The sequence below is a fragment of the Daphnia pulicaria genome, chromosome 5, assembly GCF_021234035.1.
Source record: "Daphnia pulicaria isolate SC F1-1A chromosome 5, SC_F0-13Bv2, whole genome shotgun sequence".
NCBI lineage: Eukaryota > Metazoa > Arthropoda > Branchiopoda > Diplostraca > Daphniidae > Daphnia > Daphnia pulicaria.
This window is the reverse complement of record NC_060917.1, coordinates 4,385,245-4,412,875: the sequence shown is the minus strand read 5'-3', so window position 1 is coordinate 4,412,875 and position 27,631 is coordinate 4,385,245. Positions and strand designations below refer to the sequence as shown.

At 42.1% G+C, this 27,631-nt stretch overlaps 4 protein-coding genes and 1 long non-coding RNA gene across 10 annotated transcripts in view; 4 read left to right on the top strand and 1 right to left on the bottom strand.

Moving 5' to 3' along the window:
* Positions 1–183: 183 nt before the first annotated feature.
* LOC124341205 (centromere protein L-like) lies at positions 184–2,221 on the top strand. Its single transcript, XM_046794210.1, has 5 exons — positions 184–608; positions 672–926; positions 985–1,297; positions 1,366–1,525; positions 1,593–2,221. Exons 1-5 carry the CDS (start codon positions 407–409, stop codon positions 1,671–1,673), a joined length of 1,011 nt encoding a protein of 336 aa, XP_046650166.1. The 5' UTR covers positions 184–406; the 3' UTR covers positions 1,674–2,221.
* A 23-nt stretch (positions 2,222–2,244) lies between these two features.
* On the top strand, positions 2,245–4,114 carry LOC124341609. The gene is made up of 3 exons (XR_006918530.1): positions 2,245–2,676; positions 2,801–3,662; positions 3,722–4,114. It is a non-coding gene; the product is annotated as an uncharacterized LOC124341609 (long non-coding RNA).
* Positions 4,115–4,670: 556 nt separating this feature from the next.
* On the top strand, positions 4,671–16,179 carry LOC124340860 (alpha-actinin, sarcomeric). 5 transcript variants are annotated; one of them, XM_046793602.1, is made up of 19 exons: positions 4,671–4,825; positions 4,930–5,212; positions 8,841–9,075; positions 9,168–9,342; positions 9,534–9,615; positions 9,695–9,776; positions 10,677–10,762; positions 11,144–11,236; positions 11,321–11,551; positions 11,680–11,756; positions 11,905–12,001; positions 12,077–12,201; positions 12,281–12,452; positions 12,531–12,767; positions 13,079–13,096; positions 13,252–13,440; positions 13,530–13,770; positions 14,106–14,365; positions 14,454–16,179. In XM_046793602.1, the coding sequence occupies exons 2-19, from the start codon at positions 5,096–5,098 to the stop codon at positions 14,646–14,648; spliced, it is 2,712 nt and encodes a 903-aa protein (XP_046649558.1). In that variant the 5' UTR covers positions 4,671–4,825; positions 4,930–5,095; the 3' UTR covers positions 14,649–16,179. The 5 variants fall into 5 exon arrangements, with proteins under 5 accessions (XP_046649558.1, XP_046649556.1, XP_046649560.1 ...); XM_046793600.1 differs by lacking the exon at positions 10,677–10,762 and adding an exon at positions 10,023–10,108; XM_046793604.1 differs by lacking the exon at positions 13,079–13,096.
* Positions 16,180–16,263: 84 nt separating this feature from the next.
* On the bottom strand, positions 16,264–17,749 carry LOC124341283 (meiotic recombination protein REC114-like). The gene is made up of 5 exons (XM_046794321.1): positions 17,292–17,749; positions 17,110–17,195; positions 17,002–17,041; positions 16,668–16,884; positions 16,264–16,583 (listed from the first exon to the last, which is right to left on the bottom strand). The coding sequence occupies exons 1-5, from the start codon at positions 17,556–17,558 to the stop codon at positions 16,444–16,446; spliced, it is 750 nt and encodes a 249-aa protein (XP_046650277.1). The 5' UTR covers positions 17,559–17,749; the 3' UTR covers positions 16,264–16,443.
* A 294-nt stretch (positions 17,750–18,043) lies between these two features.
* Positions 18,044–27,631, top strand: part of LOC124340902 (ETS-like protein pointed) — a 31,800-nt gene continuing 22,212 nt past the window's right edge. Inside the window, exons 1-3 of one of the 2 annotated variants that reach the window (XM_046793683.1) lie at positions 18,044–18,587; positions 22,066–22,190; positions 23,668–23,896. In XM_046793683.1, the coding sequence (XP_046649639.1) occupies positions 22,074–22,190; positions 23,668–23,896 (346 nt within the window). In that variant the 5' untranslated portion in view covers positions 18,044–18,587; positions 22,066–22,073. Of the gene's footprint in view, positions 18,588–22,065; positions 22,191–23,667; positions 23,897–25,702; positions 25,878–27,631 lie in introns of those variants that run through there. The other variant, XM_046793685.1, reaches the window with a different exon arrangement.

Below are 27,631 nucleotides of genomic sequence, written 5' to 3'. Positions count from 1 at the left end.
ACATCATGTTTTAAAAATTCCTAAGGACAATCTCTCGACATACTATACTCGTCAACCGTAAGAATTTTATTTCATTGAAGAAATTTCATATCAAACATAGATATTTTCGCACAAACGAAAGTTAAAGCACAATTTGATTCATTTTTCTAGAATTCAAATTGAGTTCGTAAAATGGCCACTAGAGGTCCACCCGAGGTGCGTCTATAATCAGTTAAAAAAAAAATTTTAAACCAAGCGCCCGTTTGAAAACTTGGCTGCTAATGTTTGGATCTTATTTGGTTTTTCCAGTGTAAACACAATCAAATTTTAAACTCTACTTCTAACTTCACTCCGTTGCTTTTAAATTTTACATTCGTTCAGACTGCGGAGTATGTAGTTTCTTTGACTGTGTAAATCGGAGTACACCATGAGCCGACGAAAAAGCAGTATTTTATTGCCCTTCAACCTCAATGCAACTAAAACTGTTAATCAAACGGACGAAAATGCCACTGCTTTACGAACCACAATCAAGACGCCACAATTTAAGACGCCTGCAAATCGGCGGCGGCGGACTGTGGTTGAGATTGTGGAACCAGAGTTGGATGAAAATGACCTTGAAGAATTTGAAGGTAAGCATCACATCATTTCAAGAAGAGAAGAGACTGACAACTGACTTTTTAATTTTTTTCCAGATTTGAAGCGGAAAATGTGGAGTGTCTATCGTGTGTCTGACTTGAATAGCTTTGACCATACAAAACCAACCACTTTTCCCCGATATGGACGTATTTTATCAAGATACCTGGTCAGCTCTTTCAGCACTCAAGCAGTGACATTACAGGCAAAATTTGTACTTAAACCGGATATTCAAGGATTTGACCAAGAAGATCTACCAGTTCACATTAAAGTTGAAGATGTACAGCTATCACAGCCTAGACTTGTTTACGAAGGTTAGTTGGTGTAATCACTTTAAATTTGAAACCAGCAACTAGCATATTCTCTTTCTAGGTCTCCTTTTATCAGCTCGTAAATCTGAAGAATCAAAAGCCGACGGTGTTGTTCATTTGCCGGTTCTTTTGGCAAGAGGCCCTCTAAGTGTTAGAGATAAAGTTCACCATTGCTTGTCTGCCGTTTTTTCTTCCTCCATAAACGAAGTTTCTTTTCCCACCGATGACATGCATTGGATGATTGCAGCTTGGTCAGGATTCATAAACGAATCAAGAAATAATAAAGAAGTAAGCTTTATGTATGGCATTCCTTCAAGAACAGACACTATCCAATGTCAATACTCTGTAAATTTCATCAAGGACCTTTGGAGCTGGTAAACCAATAATATTTAGACATATTTTGCTTGCCACTTAACTCATTTGAACTTTATTTGAAATCCAGCATCCATGATATGGACAACCGCGATGTAGAATTGAGCGAAGTAAAAAGATTCTACTCTTCGTTGATAAAACACACTGCAAACACTGTTGGTCTAAACTTGACTAACGCTCCTTTGATCATGTACAAAACTCCTGATTTTGAACTTCATACTGTTGGGAAAGTAAGGATTAGGTGCCGAAAAATTTATGATTGTTGAATTGAACTAACTTGCCCGTTTATGTTTGTAGGTTAAAGTGAACACTCTCGAATTCATCCCTAGGATTTTACATTTCATTGCTGACTTATGTGAAAAAAAACTCGAAACATGAATGATTTTATCCAACCATTTACAAGAACAGCTTTTCAAACAAACAAAACTTGTACTGCCAGTTGAAAATTTCTCTTTCAAAAAGATTGTGCAACGGCCAACAGTTAAGCGGTATCCTTTTCGGATCCAATTCCCTATCCCATGGTCAGTCAACAATCCTGCCGAGGAGAAGTGATCATTGTTTTTAGCATACAGTGTTGGATATTGTAGTCTTCTCTTAACAAAGCCGAGTGCACCATATTCTAATTTATGTGAAAAAAAAATCATTGTCTTTGTAATGATTAAACCAACAATTCTTACGCATTTAGAGATCATACATCCATGAAGGAGTCGGAAAGGATCTCTTGGCCCCGACTACAGATGGAGTCTCTATCTCTTTTTTAAAACTCAGTTTTATCCACTGCAAAGAAACCTCTTCCGTACCTTGGAACTCCTTTTAAATTTGCCACATATCGTTCATATCTTTTAGCGGAAAGCTTTGTAATATATCTATTCAGTTCAATGTAATGTTGGTAATATATCTTTGCTAATACAGACAACTAAACCGGACGTCGCGGTGATAGAGACGGATATAAGCATCACGTAGGTAATAGAAACGCCAACAAAATTGGCAAAGGTCCACTACTCGGTCATTGAAATCAACTGCAGTGAGAGAGAGAGAGAGAGGAATCGAAATACGCCAGCCTGTCATTCATTATGCATTCGACATATCCGTTTTCATATTTTACAGACCGGTATAAGATATCAGCGATAGAAGATCCTGTGTGATACGGGACCCGGTGACTCGACCTGACAAAATTGCGTTACAAGGAAGTGGAGAAGGAGCCGATAGGGAATACGAACCCCCGCACTATACATTATCCGCATAATTTACCATTACGTAGCTGCAAAGTATAATTGTAGAGACCAAAAAAATGTTGGCTGTATTACGCTTCAAGATTCAGTAGTTTCCTTGGCTCTGATTAAAATTCTTCGCTTTTATTGCATTGCACCGGTCGTTTGACGTAAGCAAGTGAAATATTTTTCCTTGATCTAATATTTAATTTGGGCTTTAGTTGTGTAAAGTGAAATGAAACTTGATTAGATATGCCTTGACTATCGTTTTCTTTCGCCTCAATTCCACCTTAGCACCTTAGCTGTTGGTGTAATTGTTGGTTGGAGAAATTAAGGCGACGCGCAAAGCTCCTGCAGACACGGCACTGAATGAAGGCGCCGTGGGACTTTTCGCTTTGATACATATAGGAAAGATGGTGATAGTTGGTCCGTTTATTTCCATCCGAAACGAATGACGACTAGCGCCAAAGAAATCTATATATAGAAGAACTAGGCACAACGCGCAAGAAAGCTGACGAGGCCTCTTCTTCAGCTATTCTTTTATTTGGTGTGTGCATGTGTGCCCGGCTTGGAAGCTAATGGCTAGCGACATCTCGTCTCTCACTAATGAAGATCGTTGGTTGAAAAAAAAAAAAAATAAAAAAGGTGGAAGTCTGAAAGTAGCAATGTTTTTATTTTTATTTTTCTAGGCTTGTTGACAGTCCCTCTTGAAACTGCTTAGTAATAAAAGCGTGCCAACCGTTGGTCAAAGCAGAGTCTTGTGCTCTAACAAAACTTAAAAATCTTTTTATATTTTTACAAAGCTTGACTCAAACAACGTTTATCATACGTTGATCATTTATACATTATTTGTTTGAATTGACTATCAGTATGTTGTGCGATAGTAAGCCAGACATGAAAGGGATTTCGACCCAGGTCAAAATATCTAATGCTCATAAGTATTATTATTCCTTTTTGTGTACTATCCCCTTTTTTCTTTTCTCTGCTGCTGGAGCTGTTTTGGCAGAGACTTGCCGGACACACGGTGTTGTTGTGCGAACGAAGCAGAGGTGAAGTCATCCCACCAGATTTAGAATTTCAAAGATAGGAAGTAGGAGGGCCGCGGACGAATTCAATCGGCGTGTACACCAACCGTACTACTACTACTACGAAAAAGGTGTTAGTCATTTACGGAATTACCGTACGGCATTTTAACACATTTCCTCTATTCCCCAGAAAAATTACAACATTGTATTCCGATTGCACTCAACCGCGTAAGTCTACACTAACAACGCCTCTTATCTTGATTGGAAAAACGTCAAGGCTATTTAAACGACAAGGATAAATATCCGATTTTCCCTCTTATCTTGAGCTCGGATGTAAGATAAAAGTCGCCCTGGAGTATGGATGGTATTCGGTTACATTACTTGGCCAGGGGAATGGGGGATGCACAGTTAAAAATTATCTTTGAAAACGCACAACATTCTTTGAAACCAAGGTAAAGAAAATCACGTTTAATAATTGGTTGTCTGTGTGTTTAAGACTCAAAAAAGAGCTTTATAGAGAGAAACCATGGCGACGGGCAGACGGAAACGCGTTGGGTGTATAGTAGCGTTGTTGCGTGGGAATAGATGTTCCGTTTCTTTCCCGAGGTTTCTTGACCGTGCACAAACGATATAAAACCGTCTGTAAGCTATACATTAACGTGGAGGAGAGCATGCGGTCTATACGCGACTGCGGCACGGAAATAAGTTGATGAAGAGTTGAAATTGGCAAGGAGAAGCGTTTCCCGAGAAAATGCGGCCGGCCAAAGCCGAACGATACGGTCGGAGGAGGCCGCTTCGTCGCGACGTCTCCAGTTCAAATATCTAGCGAGAAAAGAGAAGTGTGTAGAAGAAAACGTCAAGGTGATTAAACGACGTCTGCTGCTACTGCTGCTGTGTGGGCCAGATATATAACGAGAGAGGACGGTAGTAGCTCCCTCTCTACCGTACACTACACTAGAGAAACCGAAAAATATTCAAAGAATTCAAGGGGAAAAAAAGCTAAACAGGAAAAAAAAGACAAAAAAAAGTCATGGCTGGCATTAGATTTCAAAACCAAAATGGGATGGATATACTCTGCGCCATGCTAAATTCGGATGGCGGTAGTTGGGCGGCTGTGTGTGTGTCCGCCGTCTGAAAATAGGGTGTCGCTAGTGTAGCGAATCGTTGCAGACGGGGGGAGAGGTTGAGAAGCCAGTCGAGGCCGGTCTTGCCTTGTCGACGATCATTATCCTCCACCGGTGAAAAAACAGAATTATCTTGGTTAAAAAGCGATTTTCTCCTCACAATTCGCCTAGTAAGGCTTACACAATCCATCTTGTTACACAATTTTTTGATTTAGTCACCAGCGTTTGTTTGGTTGTTAAGCAATAACTGACGCCAAACTTTTCGTTCAAAAAGGGGAGACATCAACAGCTCTCAGCATCATCCAAACGGAGTGAAGAGTCCCAAACAACGTCGTGTGATTATTGGGGGAATTTAGCTTCCAATTCTTTTCTCCAAGAGGCATCCAGCCCCCATTTGATTGAAGGCAAATCAGTTGTTTCTGTTTCTGTTTGCGAGCACGATGGTCGAAATGACGATGACGACCATGATGGATGTCAACGGCGTCTATATGGAGCAAGAAGAAGAATGGGAGCGAGAGGGATTACTCGATCCAGCTTGGGAGAAACAACAGCGAAAGGTAAGATACCAAATTCCATTTGCCATTCTTTTTTAAACTTGACAATAGCTTTTTTTGAAAAAAGAAGGGTTGTTTGTATGCTACCCAACGGTGTGTGTGTTTACGATCACGAAAACGGCAGCTTTTTTCTCTTTCCCCCTCATCAGATTTGTTTTCTCAGAAGTATAAATGCGTTTGCCTGACTGCATTCCCCCAGTTGTGGGCAATGTGACCAGAAGTTATTTGTCCGTTAGGTGGAAAAAGGAGGAAAGAAAAACAACAAGGGAAAATATGGTTGTATAGTGGTGGGGGTCTTTTTAGAGCTTCATTTACGGATAGACAACACACACTCGGAAAAAAACAACGGTAGGAACCTAGTCGATATGATCGTGTGTGCAACACTTTTCCCAGCGTATATAATATATATACTATGCTACCTCCGTGCCGGGCTATGGAACAAAAATAGATGTTTGTTTTTCCACCGACACTCTCTCTCCCGCATACACTCTTTGGCTTTGCCCTTTTGGACACACAAAAAATGGTGCAACGGTCTCTCTCTCTATCGTCATTTCCTGCTATCGAGTCTGGCAAATTCCAACTTCCTATGAAATTTTTGTCGACACTTCCGATGGCGTTTGACCCAGTTGTTAAGAAATGGACGAAACCAGAAAAAAAAACAGAAAATGTTGACAAATTTCGTACGTGTGTGTTACACCTGATTCGACAAGGATGTTATTCCTTCCGTAGGCGTGCATGCAAGTTCCGGTGTTTGTCCACAAACATACAAAACGTTTTTATATTTTTTTAGGAAAAAAAAAAAATACAAAATGAGATTTTCTATTTTCTCGTTATTCAATCGGTTGTGCATCATTGAAGCGGTTTCGTATTACCGGGAGAATTTTAACCGTACCGGAGAGAGAGCAGACAGTTTAAAAGGCCAACCCGCGCTGCTGCTGCTACTACTACCACCCCGACGCCTTTGAAATCAGAAAGAACCGGTGCCCAAAGAAGGGGCTGTGGCTATAGCCGCCGTTTTTCCGGACTTTTGCTCGTCGGTCTCACGAAAAATCCCGCTCTTGGCGCTCGCCTTCTCTCACGGACAGTGTGTTTAAACTTAGCCCAGATTTAGCTCAGGTTGCTGACACTTCTTTTGCCCCTGCTCTTTTTTCCTTTAAACTTTTTTTTACTCTCCCGATTTACTTTCGGTCGCTGCCGACGATGAATGTCATAACATTTCGCGACGGCTGGCATCTCAGACCTTGAATTATCAATTCGTTTTTCATTTTTTTTTTTCTTTTTTTCCGTCGGAGCTGCCCAGGAATGAATGTTATTCCCGAATTGATTTCCATTTCATAAATAATTTTACACCCGGGAAAAGGCATACAACATGTTTCTCAAGGCTATATAGTAAAAAAAAAAAACCGTCTGCTGATTGACTTGTTCTGATTGATCCTAACAGATGTTGTTTTTCTGTGTCGCAGACACTTCCTGGACCGTGCCCTCCCTGCTATTCTCTCTCTCTCTCCATGTGTCACTTTTTATAAATTCGTGAAATTGAGGGCAATTTTTCTTCCTTGTTTTTTAATGAAACCTGTCCCACTAAAGCAAAGCTTTTAACATGGCCATCACGTCCGTCTTCATTTCTGGCTAGGTCCTTTTTTCATTTTCTAGGAAGGGCGACTCTAGCGAAAATAATAGTAAATAAATATAAAGAATACCGGTTAGAAAAGAGGTACGACTTTTTTGTCTGTTTTTAAAATATTTTTTCAAAATTCCTTTTTTATTCGGCCTCATTGTCCAGAACCAGTTGATGACACTTGGTGCACAGGCGATAGCTTGCGGGGGGAATCAAGGCTAGTAGTAGTGGTGGGTAGTATTAGGATAATTTTTGATTGCGGGGGGGATTCACATGCGACGGACCGTGACGACAGAGAATCGTTCCACCGATGTGAGTCCGCACAGTGCGATTAGGTCGGAACAGAAAAGAAATGCCTGGCTGGCCGGATCCCAAGAAAGTGCCGTCCTCCTCCCACACTGGCCCGATGAAAAACGGTTTCGCATCGGGTCGTTACCTGGTGGGGCCATGTGTGTATGTGTGTGTAGAGCTGGGGGCGAAACCGCGTCCAATTTGAAAGGGAAACAATTATTGTTTATGGAATAATTCCTGAATGGCCGCCAGTAGCCATTAACTCTTGTAATTTGATAGTCGGGAGAAAGAAAATAAAAAGTCAAATGAAATAAATGCACACAGCCAAGTGAGGGTGGGGTCAGAGACGAGCAGGAATTGATGACGTCATTGTTGGACGATGCGGCAAAACTGGCGGAAGATTTGTCGTGAAAATGGTGTTCCGGTTTCGGACCCCACGAAATCTATTCTTAGATACGCCTCTCCCCCGTTCTCCTCCATATACTCTGAACAACAAGAAGAAAAAAAAAGAAGAAGAAGGTCCCTCACGCTGCTGGCGCTCACAGATCGGGAGTGGACGAGATTCTCGGCTACCCCGAAATAGCTTCTCCTTCTTCTTTTTCCTCTACATCCAAGCGCAGACTTTTGTGCGGGAGCGGTAACTCTATTTTAAAAACGAGACTCGTTTTCCTCATCAAGTTGTAGTGGTAGTAGTTCACTACTTTACTGTACTACTCTTTTCTTTTTTAACTGTTTCTTTTTCTTATTCTTTTCTGACGGAAAGAATAGATATATATTTCTGGGGTCCGCTCTTGTGTGCGTGCGCCCGTTGTGTGTGATGGAATCTTCATCATCTGTTAATGAGAAATAAAGAAGATATGGGAGTATGCGGTTTCGAGGGGAAAATAGTGTGTTGTCTGTTTGGGGTTTATCTTTCTCTCCATTCTTTATTCTTCGAGAAATGAACGAATCCAAAGTTTTAAAGAAGATGAAGCCCCCCCGAGTATCAAGTTCTCAGATGCGGTTTCGACCGGAAAGATGATCATAAAAAGCCAACGAAAGAAACGCTGAATGTAGTGTGTGTGTAGCGTTGTTCTTTTATTCAGTAACGAGTCTCCTTCATTATTATTAAGAGGAAGAAAAATCCCACCGAAAGGTACGAATGTGTAGACGCCAGCGGAATAATATTTTTATCAGATTTAAATGGGGCCAGAGTGTATAGTTTTGGTTGCGGCCTCGGGGTGCCTTTTGGGTAGAGATTATTTCTTATGACTTATCGTCTTTTTCTGAAATGCCTCGTATTTCGCCCATCGAAATGATGTGACTCTTGAAGTGTACATGCCGACCAGATGGTTCTTCACGCTTCGGTTCTAAACCCGAGGCTCTCCTCCTATCCCATCTATTTCTCTCACCAGAAAAAGAAAAAAGACAATCTTGTGTTTTTCTTGATTGCTCGGCCCTCCAACGGCCGTCACGTTTCGCCGGCGTCGAAAAATACAAAAGACCCAAAAATTCCGTTGTCCTGTTTTTTTTTTTCCTCGATAAACTCGCCTTGTTTTGACAGGCCTCTCCTATTTTTTTTTTCTTCCGTGTTTACTTTTGCTTTTTATTTACATTTTTGGGTGTTAATGACTGTACGTAGTGTGCGTAGTTGGACTGGGAAAGGTTATCTGCTAAATAAGCTGAAAATCGCGATCGACACGTCATGTGGAATTTAACGAATTTGTTTGTTTTCCTTGGTAGACTTTTACAGCCTGGTGCAATTCTCACCTGCGCAAAGCCGGAACTGGAATTGACAACATCGAGGATGATTTCCGCAACGGACTCAAGCTCATGCTCTTGCTGGAAGTCATCTCCGGCGAGACCCTGCCCAAGCCCGACCGGGGAAAGATGAGATTCCACAAGATTGCCAATGTCAACAAGGCACTGGATTTTATCGCCAGCAAGGGCGTCAAGCTCGTCTCCATCGGAGCTGAAGGTATACCACACGTTATATGCCCTTTTTTTTAGTCTACTAATCACATTAAATGGAATACTTTTAATACGCGTTTTGTTTGTTTTTCCCCACAGAAATCGTTGATGGCAACACCAAAATGACTTTGGGTATGATTTGGACCATCATCTTGCGCTTCGCCATCCAGGATATTTCCGTCGAGGAAATGACGGCCAAGGAGGGTCTCCTCTTGTGGTGCCAGCGCAAGACGGCGCCTTACAAGAACGTTAACGTTCAAAATTTCCACCTCAGGTATGTGCTCAATCTGTCCATTCTTTGAAAACGAGTTTCTTTGAATGCGTTGGCGGTGAGACGGACCATGCAGACGGCGTAGACGCCGTGTCTTAATGACTGCTCGTCTGTTCTGCTCAATGAACCGGTTGGGCTTCGGGGAAATAATTTCGCCTTTTTTTTTCTTGTCCGTCTCTCTATTTTTATTTCAGCTTCAAGGATGGCCTTGCCTTCTGTGCCTTGATTCACCGTCATCGTCCGGATCTGATACCCAACTACAACCAGCTGTCCAAGGTACGAAGAGTGCCGCAATTATTTCAATAACTATTTTTAGTGCCCCAATTAACTTTGCTCCCATTTTTTCCTATTACAGGACAATCCTTTGGAAAACTTGAACTTGGCTTTCGATGTAGCCGAGAAATACTTGGACATCCCTCGCATGTTGGATCCAGAAGGTAAAATCAAGTCTCCATTATCCTCTGAACCGTTAGCCTCACATGTTTCATGAGAAACGAGGTTTATTATCAATTGCCTTTTAATTGAAGAGATTTGAAGTTTTTTGGGGGAGGAATTATTTTATTTTTGAGAAATCAGGCGGCGTGAAAACCAATGCTCATCGTGGGCCGTTTAGTTTATTTTTTAAAAAATATTTCTGTAATGATGTGTATATCCGAAACATACGTCTCTCGAATGTAAAACAGATCTGATCAACACCCCCAAACCGGATGAGCGTGCAATCATGACGTACGTTTCGTGCTACTACCACGCCTTCCAGGGTGCCCAGCAGGTTAGAACCTGGAACACAACAATTAAATGCTACCTCATATCGTGGCATGAGACATTTATTTTTTATTTTGTGCTGACGTACATAATTAGAATGAAAAAACTCAGATTTGTATCTGTGGAAAACGAAAAAAGAAAAGACGAGCTTTTAAAAACATTAACAAACATTCAATTCTCTATCTATTTCCCTCTCTCTCTCTTCACCTGGATCCATTCGATCGGGCCCAGAGAGAGCTTTGACTGGAACCGAGAAGTGTCTTGAATTAACAGCAGCATGACATGTACGATAGTCGACTAATCTTTCAAACAATTGATAACAAAATTTGATTCGCCTTTTTTTTGTGTGTTTATGAACAAAATTTAGCCGAAGTGACGGATGTATAAGAGGTGACTATACTAATCTGAATGCTTTGTCGTTTTTTTTCTCCCTTTTTTCTATGTATTTGCCTGGTGCGCATGCCCGTTCGCCCAACAAAACACTTAAACAAAAACTGACCCACTACCATCTTACCGTTAAAACCTTTTTGCAAAAATCACAAAAAAACCCAAACGAATCTGGTTAACCTTAATAGACCTGTGCAATTCCGCCATGCCTGACGAGCGTGCCATCATGACCTACGTTTCTTCTTATTATCATTGCTTTGCCGGAAAAATTAAGGTAAATTTGGCTCTCCATTCCTGACTGACATATTGAAAACAGCAAAGAAAATATTTTTTGATCTTTTCGCTCTCACCTCAAAATAAAAACCCAAAAGAGAAAAATGAAAATGTCTATCCGCGGTGGACAAAGCAAAATTTTCAGTTTGAGGAATTTTCTGCCAGATGATACCGTTAAAGAGCATGGGTTATATCGTATTGTGTTGTGCTTCTGTGTTGTTGTTCAAGTCGGTTCCATCCGAGCGACTGTGCATGACATGTACCGTGTTTTTTCTTTCTTTATTTAATTCTCTCTAGAAAAAGTGTGCAACACCGAGACCTTCCCGCGCACTGTCTCGTTAAAGGAATAACGATGTCACTTTATCCTCTTATTATTTAACAGGCGGAAACCGCAGCTAATCGCATCTGCAAAGTGCTCAAGGTTAACCAGGAGAATGAGCGCCTCATGGAAGAATACGAGCGTCTGGCCAGCGACGTAAGTAACTAAGTTTGTGTACTTGACCGCCCATCGAATTTCAAATAATCTTTCTCCTCTTTCTCTTGTTCTCTCTCTGTTTAGCTGTTGGAATGGATCAAGAGGACCTTGCCTTGGCTCGAGTCTCGTCAAACTGACAATTCTTTGGCCGGCGTGCAAAAGAAATTGGACGAGTACCGGCAATACCGCCGCAAGCACAAGCCTCCTCGCGTTGAACAGAAGGCCAAACTGGAAACCAACTTCAACACGCTGCAGACAAAGCTGCGTCTGTCCAACCGACCTGCGTACATGCCCACCGAAGGCAAAATGGTTTCGGTAAGTTGGCACCCCGCACTTACCCCGGATTTACCTCTTTTTTTCTGGTCGATGGAAACTCCCGCCATCGGCTTATTATTTATTCCTTTTTTGTTTCCCTATCAACTCGATTTTGTTTGGTTTTGCAGGATATCGCCAATGCATGGAAGGGCTTGGAAGGGTGCGAGAAATCGTTTGAGGAGTGGCTCCTCTCGGAAATGATGAGGTAACTACTTTAGACTCTCTCTTTGCCCCGCAGGCATTTACCTGTTGTACAGAGTTGCAAGTGCGGTGGCCTAGGACGGTCACAGTCTCGTGCGGCCGAGAAGTTATTTTTTTTTTTTATCATTACAATCTTTAATCATCTTTTTTAGACTGGAACGTTTGGACCATTTGGCCCAGAAGTTCAAGCACAAATCCGACATCCATCAAGGATGGACTCAAGGCAAAGAAGAGATGCTCTCTTCTCAGGTATAATTTCCCATCAAAATGTTATGATTGCCAATGCCTATATTCATTGCAATTATTTTTTAAAATATTTGACAGGATTTCCGCTCTTGCCGTCTGCCGGAACTGAAGGCTCTCAAGAAGAAGCACGAAGCTTTCGAGAGCGACTTGGCTGCCCACCAAGATCGAGTCGAACAAATTGCTGCCATCGCTCAAGAACTCAAGTATTCATACTCAAAAGAGAGCAACTTTCGGATTATTGTTACTATCGGTTACTAACTTTGATTTTCGTTGTTGTTTCAGTGCGCTGGATTATCACGACACGGCTTCGGTTAACGCCCGCTGTCAGCTTATTTGCGACCAGTGGGATCGACTGGGATCACTAACCCAATCTCGTCGTCAAGCATTGGAGGAGGCCGAACGAGTGCTGGAGAAGATTGATCAACTTCATTTGGAGTTCGCCAAAAGGGCCGCGGTAATATAAACAAGACCGATATCATGCTTAAAAGGCTTCTTCCCAAAAGCTTTATCTTTCTTTTTGATTCATTGATAGCCTTTCAACAACTGGTTGGATGGAGCACGTGAGGATTTGGTCGACATGTTCATCGTCCACACGATGGAAGAAATCCAGGGCTTGTTGGATGCTCACGAACAGTTCAAAGCCACGCTCGGCGAGGCGGATAAGGAATACCAATCGATCGTCGGTCTGGTTCAACAAGTCGAATCGATTGCCAGCCAGCACAGCATCCCCGGCGGCTTGGACAATCCATACACCAGTCTTACGGCCAAGGTAAAAAGAAAAAAACATTTTTATTCACGTGCTGTCAACTCCTCTGCTGCGGATCGTGCAGATAAAACGGGGTCGGAGTGCTAACCGTTTTTTGTTTTTAAATCATTTCGATACGATTTTATTGCTGATTCACCAAAATTTGCGTGCTTTGAATTTAATTTGGCGCTTATCAATTGGGTCGCCGTTGGCGTTGATTTCGTTTTAAATCACTAATTTATTGTGTGTCGTGTGTGTGTGGCCCAAACTAACTATTTTTCTTGAAAAAAACCAAAAATTCCCCTATTTTTGCTGCAAACGCTCGTTGTTAAAAGGATGAATCATCACCCAAGGTAAAGACATGCCTGTTTGCTTGGTGAAGGGGCTATGGGGAATGTTCTTATTTTTTTTATCGTTTTTCATTTTTTTCACCCTTCTCTCCACCCCTTCAATCGCCTTAAAAGTTGTACTTTGTCGTTGGACTAATTTGATTTTTCTCTTGTTTTAGGACATCACTTCCAAATGGGCGGAAGTCCGTCAGTTGGTTCCTCAAAGGGACGGCACTCTGCAGGCCGAGCTTCGTAAACAACAGAACAATGAGCTTATGCGCCGCCAGTTTGCCGAAAAGGCTAACTCGGTTGGACCGTGGATTGAGCGCCAAATGGACGCCGTGGCTTCGATCGCAATGGGAATGCAGGTCCGTCTCTTCAAAGACTTCTTCTTCCCCTTTGATGTCGCCAAACTGATTTTCTGTGTGTGTATTTTGTCGGCTGAATGAATGTTCAGGGATCATTGGAGGATCAGTTGGTCCGCTTGAAAGAATACGAGCAGAACGTCTACGCCTACAAGTCGCACATGGAAGAGTTGGAGAAGCTCAACCAGGGCATTCAAGAATCGATGGTGTTTGAAAACCGATACACTCAGTACACCATGGAAACGCTTCGAGTCGGCTGGGAGCAGTTACTCACCTCCATCAACCGGAACATCAACGAAGTTGAAAACCAGATTTTGACGCGCGATTCTAAAGGTATCAAAGTCTAACAAGTTTCGTTATCGACAGGAAACGTCAATTTTCCCGATGCTCTCATATCATCACCCCCGAAAAAAACATGCAGCACCCAAATGTTGCTTCACACGCTAATGGATGCGATGCAGCAGTTCAATTGAAATTGTGCTGACTCGGTTGGGCGGATGTTTGCTCTCCTAGAGACAAGCGACAGATCGTTGAACCCTTGCATAATCTTGTTTTATTTTATTTGATGCGCTCGAGCCTCGCAGCTGTCTGTTATCCCATGTTGTTCTGGCAGTCCCTTTTCTGTTAGTATTTGTTCTTGATTTTATTTCTTTATTTTTTCTTTTAAGGTATCACCCAGGAACAGTTGAACGAATTCCGAAGCTCGTTTAACCACTTTGACAAGAACCGTGTCGGCCACCTGAAGCCCGACGAATACAAGTCATGTCTCGTCAGTTTGGGCTATTCACTCGGCAAGGACAAGCAGGGAGATATCGACTTCCAGCGCATCATGGCCATCGTCGATCCCAACAACAGCGGCTACGTTCTATTCGATGCCTTCCTCGATTTTATGACGCGAGAGTCCACCGACTCGGACACGGCCGAACAGGTTTCCATCTTATTTCTTACCACAAGACATTTCCCCCGTCCATGTCAATTGACTTGAGCGACTATTGCAATTTTCCTTCCCATCGCAGGTGATTGATTCGTTCCGCATTTTGGCTGGCGACAAACCTTACATCTTGCCGGATGAGCTCCGTCGCGAGCTGCCACCCGACCAGGCCGAATACTGCATCCAGCGCATGCAGCCATACAAGGGCCCGGATGGTATTCCCGACGCCCTGGACTACATGTCCTTCTCCACAGCACTTTATGGCGAGTCCGATCTGTAAAAAAGAAAAAGGAAGAAAGAAGAAAAACTTAAGAGAAGAAGAAGAAGAAGAAGGAAGGTTGAAAATATCGAAATTATAGAGCCACCGAAGAAAGAAACAACGAGGCAACTTGTCTACCATCAAATATTATGAAGCAAATATCAACAACAACTATACGCCGCGACGCCACTCTTTTTTGTTTACCATAAAATTATATCTACTATACAACTACGTCACCATGGAGTCGTCCTCTCGGGAAGAAAAGATTTTCATTGTTCACTGGAACCAATCGCCGACAATTTAGCGCGTGTGTGGAGACAAATGAGCGACAAGAGAAAAAGAGAAAGAAGGAGCCGATGGATATATTTAAAAGAGAGAAAGAAAAATAAGGAAAGAAAAGAAAAACAAACTCACTGCCTTGTAATAATTTTTTTTTTATGCTAACATATCTCGTCGACTGGCTCTGAGTCTTAAAAACCATTTATTCTATAATTTTTCTTTTGTTTTTTGTGTTTTTTCCTTCTCCCTCTGTTGACTCCTCTGTGACTCTGTGTCTTCTCGTGTCTCTCTCTCACCCCCTCTCGCCGGAACTCCCCCATCCACCCCCCATGCACACACACACACACACACGTACCGTGTCCTAATTGACTTAACCTTCACTTTAGGTTCCTTCTCCCTCCTCTTGTGTTGCTGCTCTCCTCATCCTCGTGTGTGTTTGCGTGCGGTTAAAACATAGGCCAGTTTTCTTTTTTTAAGAAGAAAAATAAGGGCGTGAGTGCGTCCAGGGCAAGTCTAGTCGTTGCTAAGCAGAGAAACACACATTACACACACACACACGAAAAAAAAAACACGCAAAATCAAATATAAAAATAATAACTTTTAAAAGACTAAGAATTAAAAGAGGAGACGCAAAAAAGTGGCCAAACTGTTTAAATCACCGATTTGTTTTGTTCTTCAATTTGGGTGGGGGAGAGAGTCAACATCGTGACAATTGTATTAGAAATTTTTGAGACGTTACACGTTTTGGGGGACGTCACTTGTGGCTTTTTTTTTTTCATTTTTATACACAAATCATTTACCTTTTTTTTTGGTCGTCTTGAATTTTTTTTGTTCGTCTAGTTAACCCTCTGACGCTGCTGATTATTTACCTTTCAAAAAACTTTTTTTTTTAAATCCCGAAACAAAAAACATTTAGCCATGTGTTTTCGAGGGTGTTACCGCGCTTTAACCTGATGATCATTTCTTTTTTTCTTTTTTTACCTTTCGTGTGTGTTTTCTTTTTTTTTTTTATTTACAAAAGAAAATTAAAAATGACACACACACAGAGGCCGAAAACATTTGCAGATTAATACAATGGCGGGTCGTTCCCTCTCTTTCTCTCTTCCGATATATTATAGTCTTCTTAATTATTAATAATCTAATGATGATATATCCTACTAAAAAACAAAAGCGCTATTTTTTTCTTCCACCCCCTTGCTTTATTCAATAGTTTCGCTGTCGTGGACAAAGAAACCTGGATTAATTTAAAACAAAATAAACATACGCTGCTTTTTTCCTTGTTCAAATACTTTCATGACCTCCTCCGCATCCTCCCGCTCCTTCTTCCACATTTATTATTATTATTTTTTTGTTTTCGTGTTTGGAAACATGGCCAGGTGTTCACATGGAGAAACGAGAAGAAATATAAAAGATAAAGAAAAGAAAACCGTCTTGTGTATGAAAAAACAAACGACTCATTTAAATATTACTGTATTAAAAAAATTACGATTGCCTGGTTAAAAATGACATTACGAAAAAGGGTGAGATAAATTTGATTTTAACTCGAATTGTCCGAGTTCATCAACTTCTTCAGCGAACTTTCCACAGCCTCGACCAGAGCGGGGAAATTAGGATCCATTAGGCAAGAACGTAGGAGGTCCGGCACAAGTTCGGGAGACTCGCCAATATCCGCATAATCTAAAATGTGACACGATTGAAAATCAATTAACCAATAAACAAGTCAAAGGAGGACAAAGGTCGTTTTTTCTCTAAATAACCCACCCGAAGGCCATTTGGAATTTTGAGGATCCAAAACGGCGATGGCCAACTGCTTGATCGAGATGGTGCAAGAAGGTGGATGGTCGTCGTCTTGACCTTGTCGATCGGCGTCGTGCAAAGTAAAAAAGCGGGACAGGTGACAGGCGCAGGCGTAGGCCACGGCCGTCGGTTCTTCCTGGTTGTTTGGTTGAAAGCGAATACGAAATTTGCGGCTGCTTTCCTGGTGCGTGACAGAATTCAATAAGCGTTTATATGTGTGAATAAACAAAAACCTCAAATAACAAACAAATAAACAAAAGCCGAGGAAAGTTTGACATGTGGCCAACCATCCCCTTACCTTGCTATTGGAAACGACGAACAACATGTTGGGTCCCCGTCTTTAAAATAATCAAAAAGTTGTTGCTTAACGAAATGATTCATTTGGGTGTCGAGATTTGAGTTTTACCTGATGGCCTTCCACACTCCCTGGGCCTCCGACAAGTTGATACACTCGAGTAACACGTCACCGTGAAGAATCTGAATGTAACGACGCTGTAACCACAAAACAAAAAGAAGTAAAGTTGATGACTCATTTGGGAAAAACAAAAGAAAATGGAGTGTGTGCATAATTATCGATAGTGTTCTCACTTGGGTAATTTGAATCCACATGTCATGGGGCTCTCCTGCCGTTCTCTCTTGCCACGTTCCAACACCCGGCCTTTGGCTGATGATAAAGTTAGAATATTTGGATAACGGCCATCGCGCCAACGTGTTGTTATTGTTGTTGTTGTTGCAAGCTGGGAGGAGGAGTTCTACCGCAGAATTATTTTCGGATGCTGTTGCTGCTGCTGCTGATGTACTTGGTTTCGCCTTGCTGCTTCTTGTTTGCAAGTTCTGAGATGCCTGGCTCGCCATTTTTTGAAACAAGACCGAAAAACGAACGATCGGAACTTGATGAAACAAAACAAGAAAACTTGTCACCAAACACCCACAGCATGCAGCAATGGAGGCAGACCAAATAACACACACGCGCCCGATCTCGAGTCGAGAAATGTGTGTGTCTTAACGATGCAGACGATCTTTTCGTGTCGTCAGCGGCCATCTTGTATTATTATTTGTTTTGTTTCAGCAAAATTGGCGGGGAGAAAAAAAAAAATGTCGCATTTTTAATTTTAGACTGGCAAAGAAATAAAACAAGCCGTGATTTCAATGTCATTTGAAAGGTATCGATGGCAGTTGGCCAACCGTTTTGTGGCTGGAGACACTCCTCGAATTCGACAGTCAGCCACAAGAGTCTCTCGAGAGACCAAGGACGGCTAACGCTTATGTAACTGTCGGCATGTTTAATTCAACAGATTTATCACGCTGTAAATCACTTTCAAGTCCTTTTCCTCGAGTAGTATATATGTGAAGACGAGAAAGAGAGAGAGACCGACAAATGGGGCCCCGCGATTGAAAAGAAAAACCGGCGGTGTGAAATACGATCGCTCTCAGTTAGTTGCAGCTTCTCGCCACTAGATGTCGTTCAGACTAGGAGAGAGGGGGGAGATTGAAAATAAGTGAAAAAGTAAAAAATAAAATAAAAAAAAAGAAATAGTTGGTTTCATTCATAAAAAAAGACTGTGAAGGGAGGAGGAGCTTATTGTGAACATAGCTATACAGTGTTAGTCTCATGGCAACGGCCAAGCAAATGCTAGTACACCAAACGTCAACCCCCCAGCGTGTGCCCTCTCAGTTCCAGCAGAGTGAACACACCACAGCAGAAGATCAAAACCAAATTTCACTCTTGCCAGAGTGGACGTGCACTTGAACTCGCTCATCATCATCTCTCGACACACATGTGGACACTTCGATTATTGTTTTCGTGCATACTTTTTGTTCGTTTCTGTGATTCTGTTTTTGGTTTCCTTCGACTTGATTGTCGAACACAACTTAATTAATTAGGTGAGTGACCACGTTTTTGAAATTATTTATCTCATGGCTGCCTTCGAATGACATCACCACGTTTTTCGACGTCATGCTCTGCATGATTTGTTTTTGGTTTATCTCTTGAATTATCGATAACACTGGCTATTTCGAAATGACAATTTAAAAGCTTAAGATTCACACACACACACACCGAGATAGATAGAGGGGCTGTTGTCGAACGTCGGTTGAAACTACTTTGTTGTTGCCATTATTTTGTTGTTCATTTTGAGGGGGCGGGATGATATCGTGGGAAATCAGTGTTCATTTTCGTAACGCCTTGAGGCTGGTCTCTCTCTCTCGTTTTATTATGATTTTGGGTGCTATAAGCTGGGCGCCCTTGGTCCCCCTCTCCGAAATTTCAAAATGGTAGCTACCGGCCATCGGTGAATTAAGGGGGTAGTCTTAGTAGGGAATACAATAATAATAAAAGTGTAAGGGTGGGAACACAATGTAGCCACTTCTTATCATTATTATTTAATTTAATACTTGCAACTGCATACAGTTCGAGTGTTCACCCCTTTTGATTGTTGTCGGTTTTTTTTTCGAACGCTACAACCACTTTTCAGTTGCTTGTCGAGAATCGAATTTCAGAGGGGGTGCCAAAAAACCTTTTCTTGTACGGGTCTAAGGGGGGCGAGCCATATAATACGATGGGTAATATGAGATTGGCAACGTTATAACCGAAAAATATCACTCTCTTTCAGTTGTTTGAAGGGGGGAAAGACCAATTCTTTTGTATTGTGAGAGTGTCTCATCAAATCCATTCCCAGAAAGAAGATCTTCTCCGAACACACATATTCCAAAGCTATATCTACTAGGTCTTTGATCTTTTTTTAGGATTCTGGTTTCTCGGACAAACGTTGTCCTTTAAACACAAAAAAATTATTTTCGAAAAGAGTAAACTTTATTTTTTAGCCCCAAAAGAAACTTGGTTATACTTTTGTCCTGTAAAAAAAAATATAGGGTACATATAAAAATCTGACTGCCGTCTTTTAATGGAGCTACTACATATATACTTCTTTTTCCTCCCCTCTTAACAATTTTTGTGAATAGAAACTCTCCTTCCAACCCCCCCGTTCTTTCATCTCGTGATTGTTCACTTCTCCGGCCGAAGGGTCAGTCGTTGAGGGTGGTAGATGATTGCACGATACAAAGGGGGGAAGGAGGCAGAACAGGTAACTCGAGGTGCCTCAGGTGAGTGTTATGAAATAAAAAACCTCATGTGCACACACACACACACACACACATGAGAGAGACTTATACGACCCCGTAACGTAATTGAGCAATAGTTTCTTCTCACGGTCCTTGTGCTTACTATGCAAATGATTTCATCTCTTTTTCTTTCTCGTAAATTTTTTGAATTTAAGGTCCCTCTCTCGAGATGACCGGATGCGGTCGATTTAGAACATTAATGAACTCTCAGTTTTTCTTTTTTTATTATTTTTTTGACCCCACTAGAGGGGGTTGGACTAGACTATTATTCTCGTTACCTTGTCACACACAGCCGTCAAGTTTTTTTTCCAAAAAATCCAGGGCTTCCGGTTGCTATTTTGTTGCTGTTGTCTAGTTGAAATCTCTTCAGGGGGGGAATGAAAGGACCTGTCGTCGTGTCTTTGCCCAGTCACGTGATCTTTGTCTTGTGTACTCATCTTTGTGTACCCAAAAAAGATGCATATTTATTATGATTCAAATGAACTACTATGTGTGTAGCTCGTCCTAGTAGTACAACGCTCCTATTTTTATTTTCATTTTTTCGAGATCTTTGATCGTAATCAAGAGCGGAAATGACGGAGCCGTAATCTTTTTGTAATTGCCATTCAACTTTCAATGGGGTTCAAAGGTCTATAAGATGATTCTGTTCCTATCTTATCTACCTTTTAATAAATAATTGATTAGAGTAAAGTAGCGACCGGTCCACTAAATTACGTAGAATTTCTCTCTGCAGGTGTTTAATTGAAAATCTCCCCTCCCTCCTCAACGTGAACTGTGTCATTTCATTCGTTTAGCAATTCACGAACTCTTTTTTTTTCATCCCCAACGGGTTGCCCCTCTAATGGCTCGATAGAGAATTGATGATTCCATTAGACGGGCGAATTTTCACGCATGACGCTACTGTGCGAGAGTCTTTCCGGCTGCTCATTGAACTTAAAAAAGGCCGGAGACGACACCGAGAGAGAGAGTGACCTTATTTTTTTCCTTTTTTTTTCTTTTCTAAATGTTTAATTTGATATGGGGGGTGTAGTAGTCTACATAGAAGAGAGATGGTGACCCCGGTACACCAAGCAGCTCCATACGCTGGCCATCTGTTGCTTCTGTTGGAGTTGTGCTGGAGGGGGTTTATACGCTACTATATGGAACCTGTTGGTAGTTAAACAAGTGAAAGAAGATGAGGGTGGAGGGGGTGAAAAGTTGTTCCCAGCACAAAGGAGAAGAAGAAGACAAACGTGAGAAAGCCTCACCCCCACGGTATATAGTAGGCTCGAGTAGGCCAGTCCTTGGGAGGTCACCTTACCCCCGAGTCTCTCACTCTATTACTATTGGATTATCGATAACATTTGACTAATCGTCTTTTCGAAAGTAATTGACCCCTGTGTTTACCGTGTTACTGTCAATCTGACTTCCGGATGAATAAGGGGGGGGGGGGGGGAGGATCCATCGGTGTCTCTTTGCGGACTCTTGTACGGCCTCTAATCTACTGTGAGCACCGTCCAAATATGAATTGTCATTAGCTTTAATAATACGGCGCCGAGTCGAGCGACACACGGCTGAAAAGTTTATGAGTCACCAACAACCACACAGTGCGAGAAATGGCCGCCATAGGAGACGACCGTGTGTGTGTGTGTGTTAGTGTGCGAAAGAAGCAAAGTTTACTCTTCTTCATGGTTGGTAGTTTTATAAATAGAAAAAGCTCCGAGCGCCAGTATAGTACACGACCGACGCGCCGCCCCCGTGGCAGCAACAGGGACGCGGGTCGCTTGAATGGCTTTCCGTTTCGGACTTGGGTGTCTATGACGTGCGTTACCCAATTTTTCTTTTTTAATTTTTGGCATTTTAAAAGAAAAGAATTGAAGCTGATGGATGAATCTGTTAATGAGAAATTTCAAAAAACAAAAAAAAAAGACATGTGGAAACACAACGGGAGTTTCTTTTTACCGAACGGTCACGCAAGAAGATCTGATAAGAATAAGTTCACGTCTCGGATAACTTTTGCTCGCTCGGCAGTATTTATTTTTCTTCTCGGATCTTTGAATGGCTTGACCTTGACTTGGAAAAATGTAAAAAGATGAATTGATTGAATCAACTCGAATGGATGCATATCATCTCGCTGAATTGGCGTTCTCGGCATTTTTCGCATTGGCTTGCAATTCCCCCCTCCAAAAATGTTTACTTTTTTCCCAAAGATTTTTTTTTTAAATTATTTTTCTAACATGGAATCAAATGATTTATTTCACAGTTTTACGGATGACGACAATGGAACTGGAAGCGTCGCTCTATCCTCTAGCCTCCGACAACATAAGCAGCATCATGAGCCACAGCGCTAAAAGCCACCACGAGAATGTCGGGACCCGCCGACGTAAGGTAAAAAATCATAACAAGACTCGTTTTAAAACTCTTCTAGGAACCTCCTTTTTCTATTCTTTTCGATTTAACAAGAAAAGAAAAAAGGAGCCAAAACACAAAGTATCGGTGGGGGGAAAAAAGGGGACCCAGACTTGTAGGGTCCGCGTTTGGCTGTGCGGTAGCCGTTCGCTGATGTTTATTGGATCGTGTCGTCGACTCCGGGAATGTTTTTAAGGCGCGCAAGTCCTTGAAAGAAAAGGCGAAGAAGTAAAATGGGAGAGAAAAAGAGTAAATCATAACAAAATGGGTGTACGTAAAAAAGTAAAAAGCAAAAAGGGAGGGGGCTAGTAGAGCGCGGGTGGAGAATGAGGCCAGAAAAGGTGTCGAGTCGACACGGGCGTTTATAGCGGTTACAACAAACATTTCGTTCGTGCCTGTGTGTGTATATAGACGCAATGTTAAACGAGAGAGGGGACGAGTTTTTCGTCGAAAATGTTGCGTACAACTATCGCTACCTAGCGGTCGATTACGCAACTAGTTGCCAACGCCATCTAGAGAGTCGCTAGAGAGCGCGGGGGAATTGACATTTTTCGAAAAGAAAGAAAATTAATCGTCCGAAATTTTGATTCGTTGGAAAGAACAAGGGAAAAATTTGTAGTCAAACACGAAAAAGGAGATGGAATTCAATGAGGCGATGCAAATGTAAAGAAACCTTACTTATTAGGATAGACAAAAAAGAAAAACATCAAAAGAAGGGAGCGAGGAATAAAAATCGGAGCGAAACCAAACTCTATCCAAGAGAAGATTCAGTAGAGAGACAGATGATACGTCGGTGGGGGAGTTGGGAGAGTCTATATATCTAGTATACGTGTCCGGTAGATCGCACAAACCAACAACAGAGAGAAAAAGCCAATGTCTTTTCTCCAAAGAGGCTAAGGAAAAAAAAAAGTAAAAGAAAAGATGCCCGTGCCAATGGACTATGTGTTCAAGTTCTTTTGAGATGAAACGAGCCCGGGTTTTCTCTCTCTCTCTGGCCGGTAATTCAAGACGGGAAGATCCGAATCGAATCGGGGGAGTATAAAAGGGAACTCTTCGTCTTCTTCTCCTATACTTGTTCTTCCATGTCTATTGTGTAAAAAGACAGAAAAAACAAAATGGCCGGTGCTGTCATAGGATATGAGATTCTCGCCGCCCGCCGGAATCGAAGAGAATGACCCACCCCCTCCTCCCCCCCCCCCTCGTCTGATGAAATGATAGGCAGACGGTAGTCGAACGAGAGATGACGGCGAACGACCAGCGACGGATCATTCAGGAGGCCCCCGGAAATGCGAATCCAACTCCTCCGTTGATTGAAATCCAATCAAAGCATCTTTTTTGCTTTATTTCTTTCCATCTTGTCTGTCAATCTCTTATTCTTTTATATATGCGATTCACGTTCTCGTCTTATAATTCTTTGTATTCACTCTGCGTCGCCTCTTTTTTTTTAATAATCTAGATAACGTTCGCCATGGAGGTGCGGGTGAAGCAAGAGTCGCAGGACGAAGCGCTCGTCCCGCTCTGCGGCAAATCCACCAACGGCACCAACGGCAACAGCAGTAGCAGCAGCAACAACAACAACAACAACAGTCATTCCGTCAACGGATCGGGCGGCAATAATCCTCAACCCGGACCCATGCAGAAAGTGCCATCCCTCTCCGATCTCTCAGATCCGGAAAGTTCACTAGGTAAATAAATAATTTCATTTTTATTTTATTTCAACTGCGCCGAATTATTCAAATTTTTTGGCGTCCTACACCTACGCACACACGACCGGGTTTTTTTTCTTAAATAATTTAATCGTCGTCAAGTGGAGAGGAAAAGGAGAAGCGCCAAAAAAAGAAAAAAATTCAAAAAGTCAAAAAGATTTATTTCCGGTTCACTGGAGTTGATCCAATTACACACTAGTGGCAGTGCCAGTGCCGCCGCTGCCGCCCGTAAAAGCAACAAGTTGTTAAGCCTTCGCCCTTGGACGTTAGTGAGGGGGGGGGCCCCGGGAGCTTCTGTTTTGTATGTTTGCCTTCAAAGAAAAAGAGATGGTAGAGAGAGAGAGGGGAGAGAAAATCGGAAAATGAGGAAGTAACTCGTTGAGGGCCAATTGAATCAATCGAGCGAATCACCATCAGCGTCGTCCTTGCTGGGCTCTCACAGCGGGTCCGGAATTTTTCTTGTATCTTCTGACTCTCTTTCTCTGTGTGTATTTTCATCCTCGGTGATGGAATTAGTACACCCCCCCCCCCCCCCCCGCTTCGCTCTTTTTTTCTATAGTAAATAGGTTTATCAACAGATGGCTGTTAAGACGAACGGAGAGTTGTGTGTGTCGCAATTTCTAAAAAAATGATCGTCTTTGATTTTATTTTCGTCTTTCTGAGTTGATCAACGAGGTTCATTGGGTTGATTCAATCTCGTTTCTTTTGCTGAATATTCACGACGACTTTTCATCACCTTTATTCAATCAACGAGCCTCTGATTGAATCAAGAGGTTCACTCAATTGACGAATGTAATTGGATCGCTCAATCACGTTATGTTTCCATCCCGCCTGTAGAGTCAATGCTGCCAGCGCTTCTTGCTTGATTTCATTTCAATTTGACTTGATGTTTTTTCTTTCATCTTACAATTGGATTTTCTTCTTCGTTTCTATTTTTTAAATGGACTCTGGATAAGTTAAAAAGCAATTAGGCCTACGACTTGGTGTAGTATACGTTATTTGTGCAGCTGGAGATTATGCGCTGCCAAGATGGGCTTGTAAATCATTCAATCAAACTGCAGTTTACGTAATGGTGGGACTGTCACTGAAATGGTCGACTGATTGATAAAAGTGGGTCTCATCGTCCCAAGAAGTTATGATGTCCTCGACTTTGTTAAACGGCAGTCGTTTGCCCCGTAAACGACTGCCGACTTCTTTCCAACTGAAACCGTTTCTTCTTTTCGGGAGAAAACTTAAACAACATTCGAATCATTTTCTTCTGTTTCTGGTGAAAATGAGAGAAACAAAACAAAATGAAAACAAAGTTAAATTCTAGCGGTTTTAGGGCCGGCACCTTATCGCTTTGGACCAGTAATGTGTTTCTCTTGGAAAAAATCAAATCCTCGCACACACTGAAAACTTCTTTCGGGTTGCAGTGGTGGTGGTGGTGGGGAGGGGGACGGCAACAACAACTCGGGGGAAAAAAAATGAGATCAACTCGAATCTAGCCGCAGTGTTTTTATGTTTAGCGATTGCGTGGATCTTTTTGTATGTTTGGAGGACTCTTTGCTAACTATACACAGACTCTGGCACAGAAGAAAAGCTAGAGAATTTAGACACAGAGAGTTTAGGACTGGCACCCTCACCGCGCGCTTGCCACCACCACCAACAACAACCACCACACCAGTCAAAACTGCGGTTTCCGCTCTATGCTGATAACTAACTGCTTCACTATTGGGAGTTGATCATCTCTCTCTCTCTCTTCTTTTTTTGGGCTATAACTCTCGAGAGTTGTAGCTCTGTTACAACAGTTTCTCACAAGGATTTTCCCTTCAGTCACGTTGTGTCATCCATGTTCGATTAGTTGCTCCTGATTCAGTTGTAGGACCCACCGGGATCGTTTCTTTTGTTGGCCAAAAAAACAAACAATTTGTGTGGATTTCGGTTTTCCAGGTCCGTCATTTGTCTTCCAATTAAAAAGGTACACCCAAAAAATGTTCTTTGAAATTCAGATTCTAATTCAGAAAAGTTGTTAGGCCTACAGTCGGAAACAATTTCCGTGTGTCTATTTTCCCTGTATGGTGTTTCTTTTTTATTATTATTTTTCTCTGGGATTGTTTGTTTGCTTGTTATGATGATTCCCTTTAACTGCTGACATCAGAAGAAGGGAGGGGGGCCTGGTAAAAATTTTAAAAAAGGATCGTCATTGTCTGGTGTGACAGGATCCTTTCCATCATCCCCTCCCACTCGTCGTCTCCCTGGATATATAATCTCTAATTACAGCATGATCTGTTCGTCTATAACAATCACTAGAGAAAAGACTAAGAATATAAGAGGGGGGTGTCTTTTCATATATTCTTCACAAGACAAAAAAAGGGGGGGGGGGGGAGAAAGAGAGAGGGGAGAGAGAGACGGACGGCGGCCGGAAGCGGGTCAGGTGGAGACGACGTTGGAGGGTGGCGACTGCTGCTGCTGCTGCTGTTGCTTCTGCTAGCCGCTGGATGAGTTTTCAAGGCGCGCATTGTATGGTTTTTTCCCACGTTACTTCATCTAGACTAAGAGAGAGAAACATAGGGGCAAGGGGTTGTGTGTACGCGTGTAACACCGTCCTCTCCTCCATCCACATGCGAACAGACTAGTAGGGCGGAATAAGAACCGGATGCCACCCCCGTGTGCTCTTATTTTGTATTTTTATATTTTTTTTATTTTTCCCTCCAGTTCTCTTACCCTCTCTCCCCCCTAGAAGATGATGTATAATTTGAACGCATAATATTCGTAATAATTCCAAATTTTTGGGGTAGAAAACAAAAAAGGAAACAACAAAAACCAATCGGATGTCGTCGATTGTTTTGCCTATCGCGGGGGAATGTTAGTCTGCGGATTAATATTAGTCTCGTGCTGTTTTGGGGAAATAATGTCATTTATCAATTCCCTCGAGTATATTTTTGTCAAGCTCCTGGTCGAGGATTTGAACCGAAAAAGAGCACTTCCGTTCTTATAAAGAAAGAGAAACTTTATTGTTTTTCTGTTTTGTCGTCATGACCCAAGCCCTCGACCTCCTTTTTTTTCCTTTATTTTTTCTTCTTTACTTTACATACAGCACGCCGCAGCTTTATTTATTTAATCACATCCCGAAATGTTGTAGCTGGTTGTTGTTTTTCTGAGGTAATAATCAAATCCGGTACGCTTGGTCTACTACCAGAGAGATTCAAATCCGTCCACCGTCGCATTACCAGTTAGACGCCGGGGTTGTTGGTTCATAATCAAGACGGATTGTGTTTCGATGAATGTGTGAGTGTACAATATATACACATCACTCGATGTGTGTGTGTGTGTACTAGAGACCTCTTTTCCTTCTTTATATTTTCCGAAAGGGCCGGGCGTTGTTCTTTTTCCAAACCGTCCCCACCTGAAAATCGTATAATTGGGGACGAACCTCATCTTTTTCTCTTGTGTGTGTTCCGCGTTTTCCAAGTCACGGATGGACTCGCTCGAATAATTTTCCGCGCATATCCCCCCCCCCCCTCCTTTCATATATACAAGTATAACTTTAATTGTTGCTATATTTATTATTATGACTGTGTGTTGCAGCAGCAGCAGCTCAAAGTCGAGGGGGTACAAACAACACACCGTGGGCAGGTGCGCACTTGTATCGGCCGTCTAAGCAAAAGTCAGGTGCACCGGTTGTTTTTTAATAGCCTAACCGTTCTGTTTGATCAAACCCCCCTTTAAAGA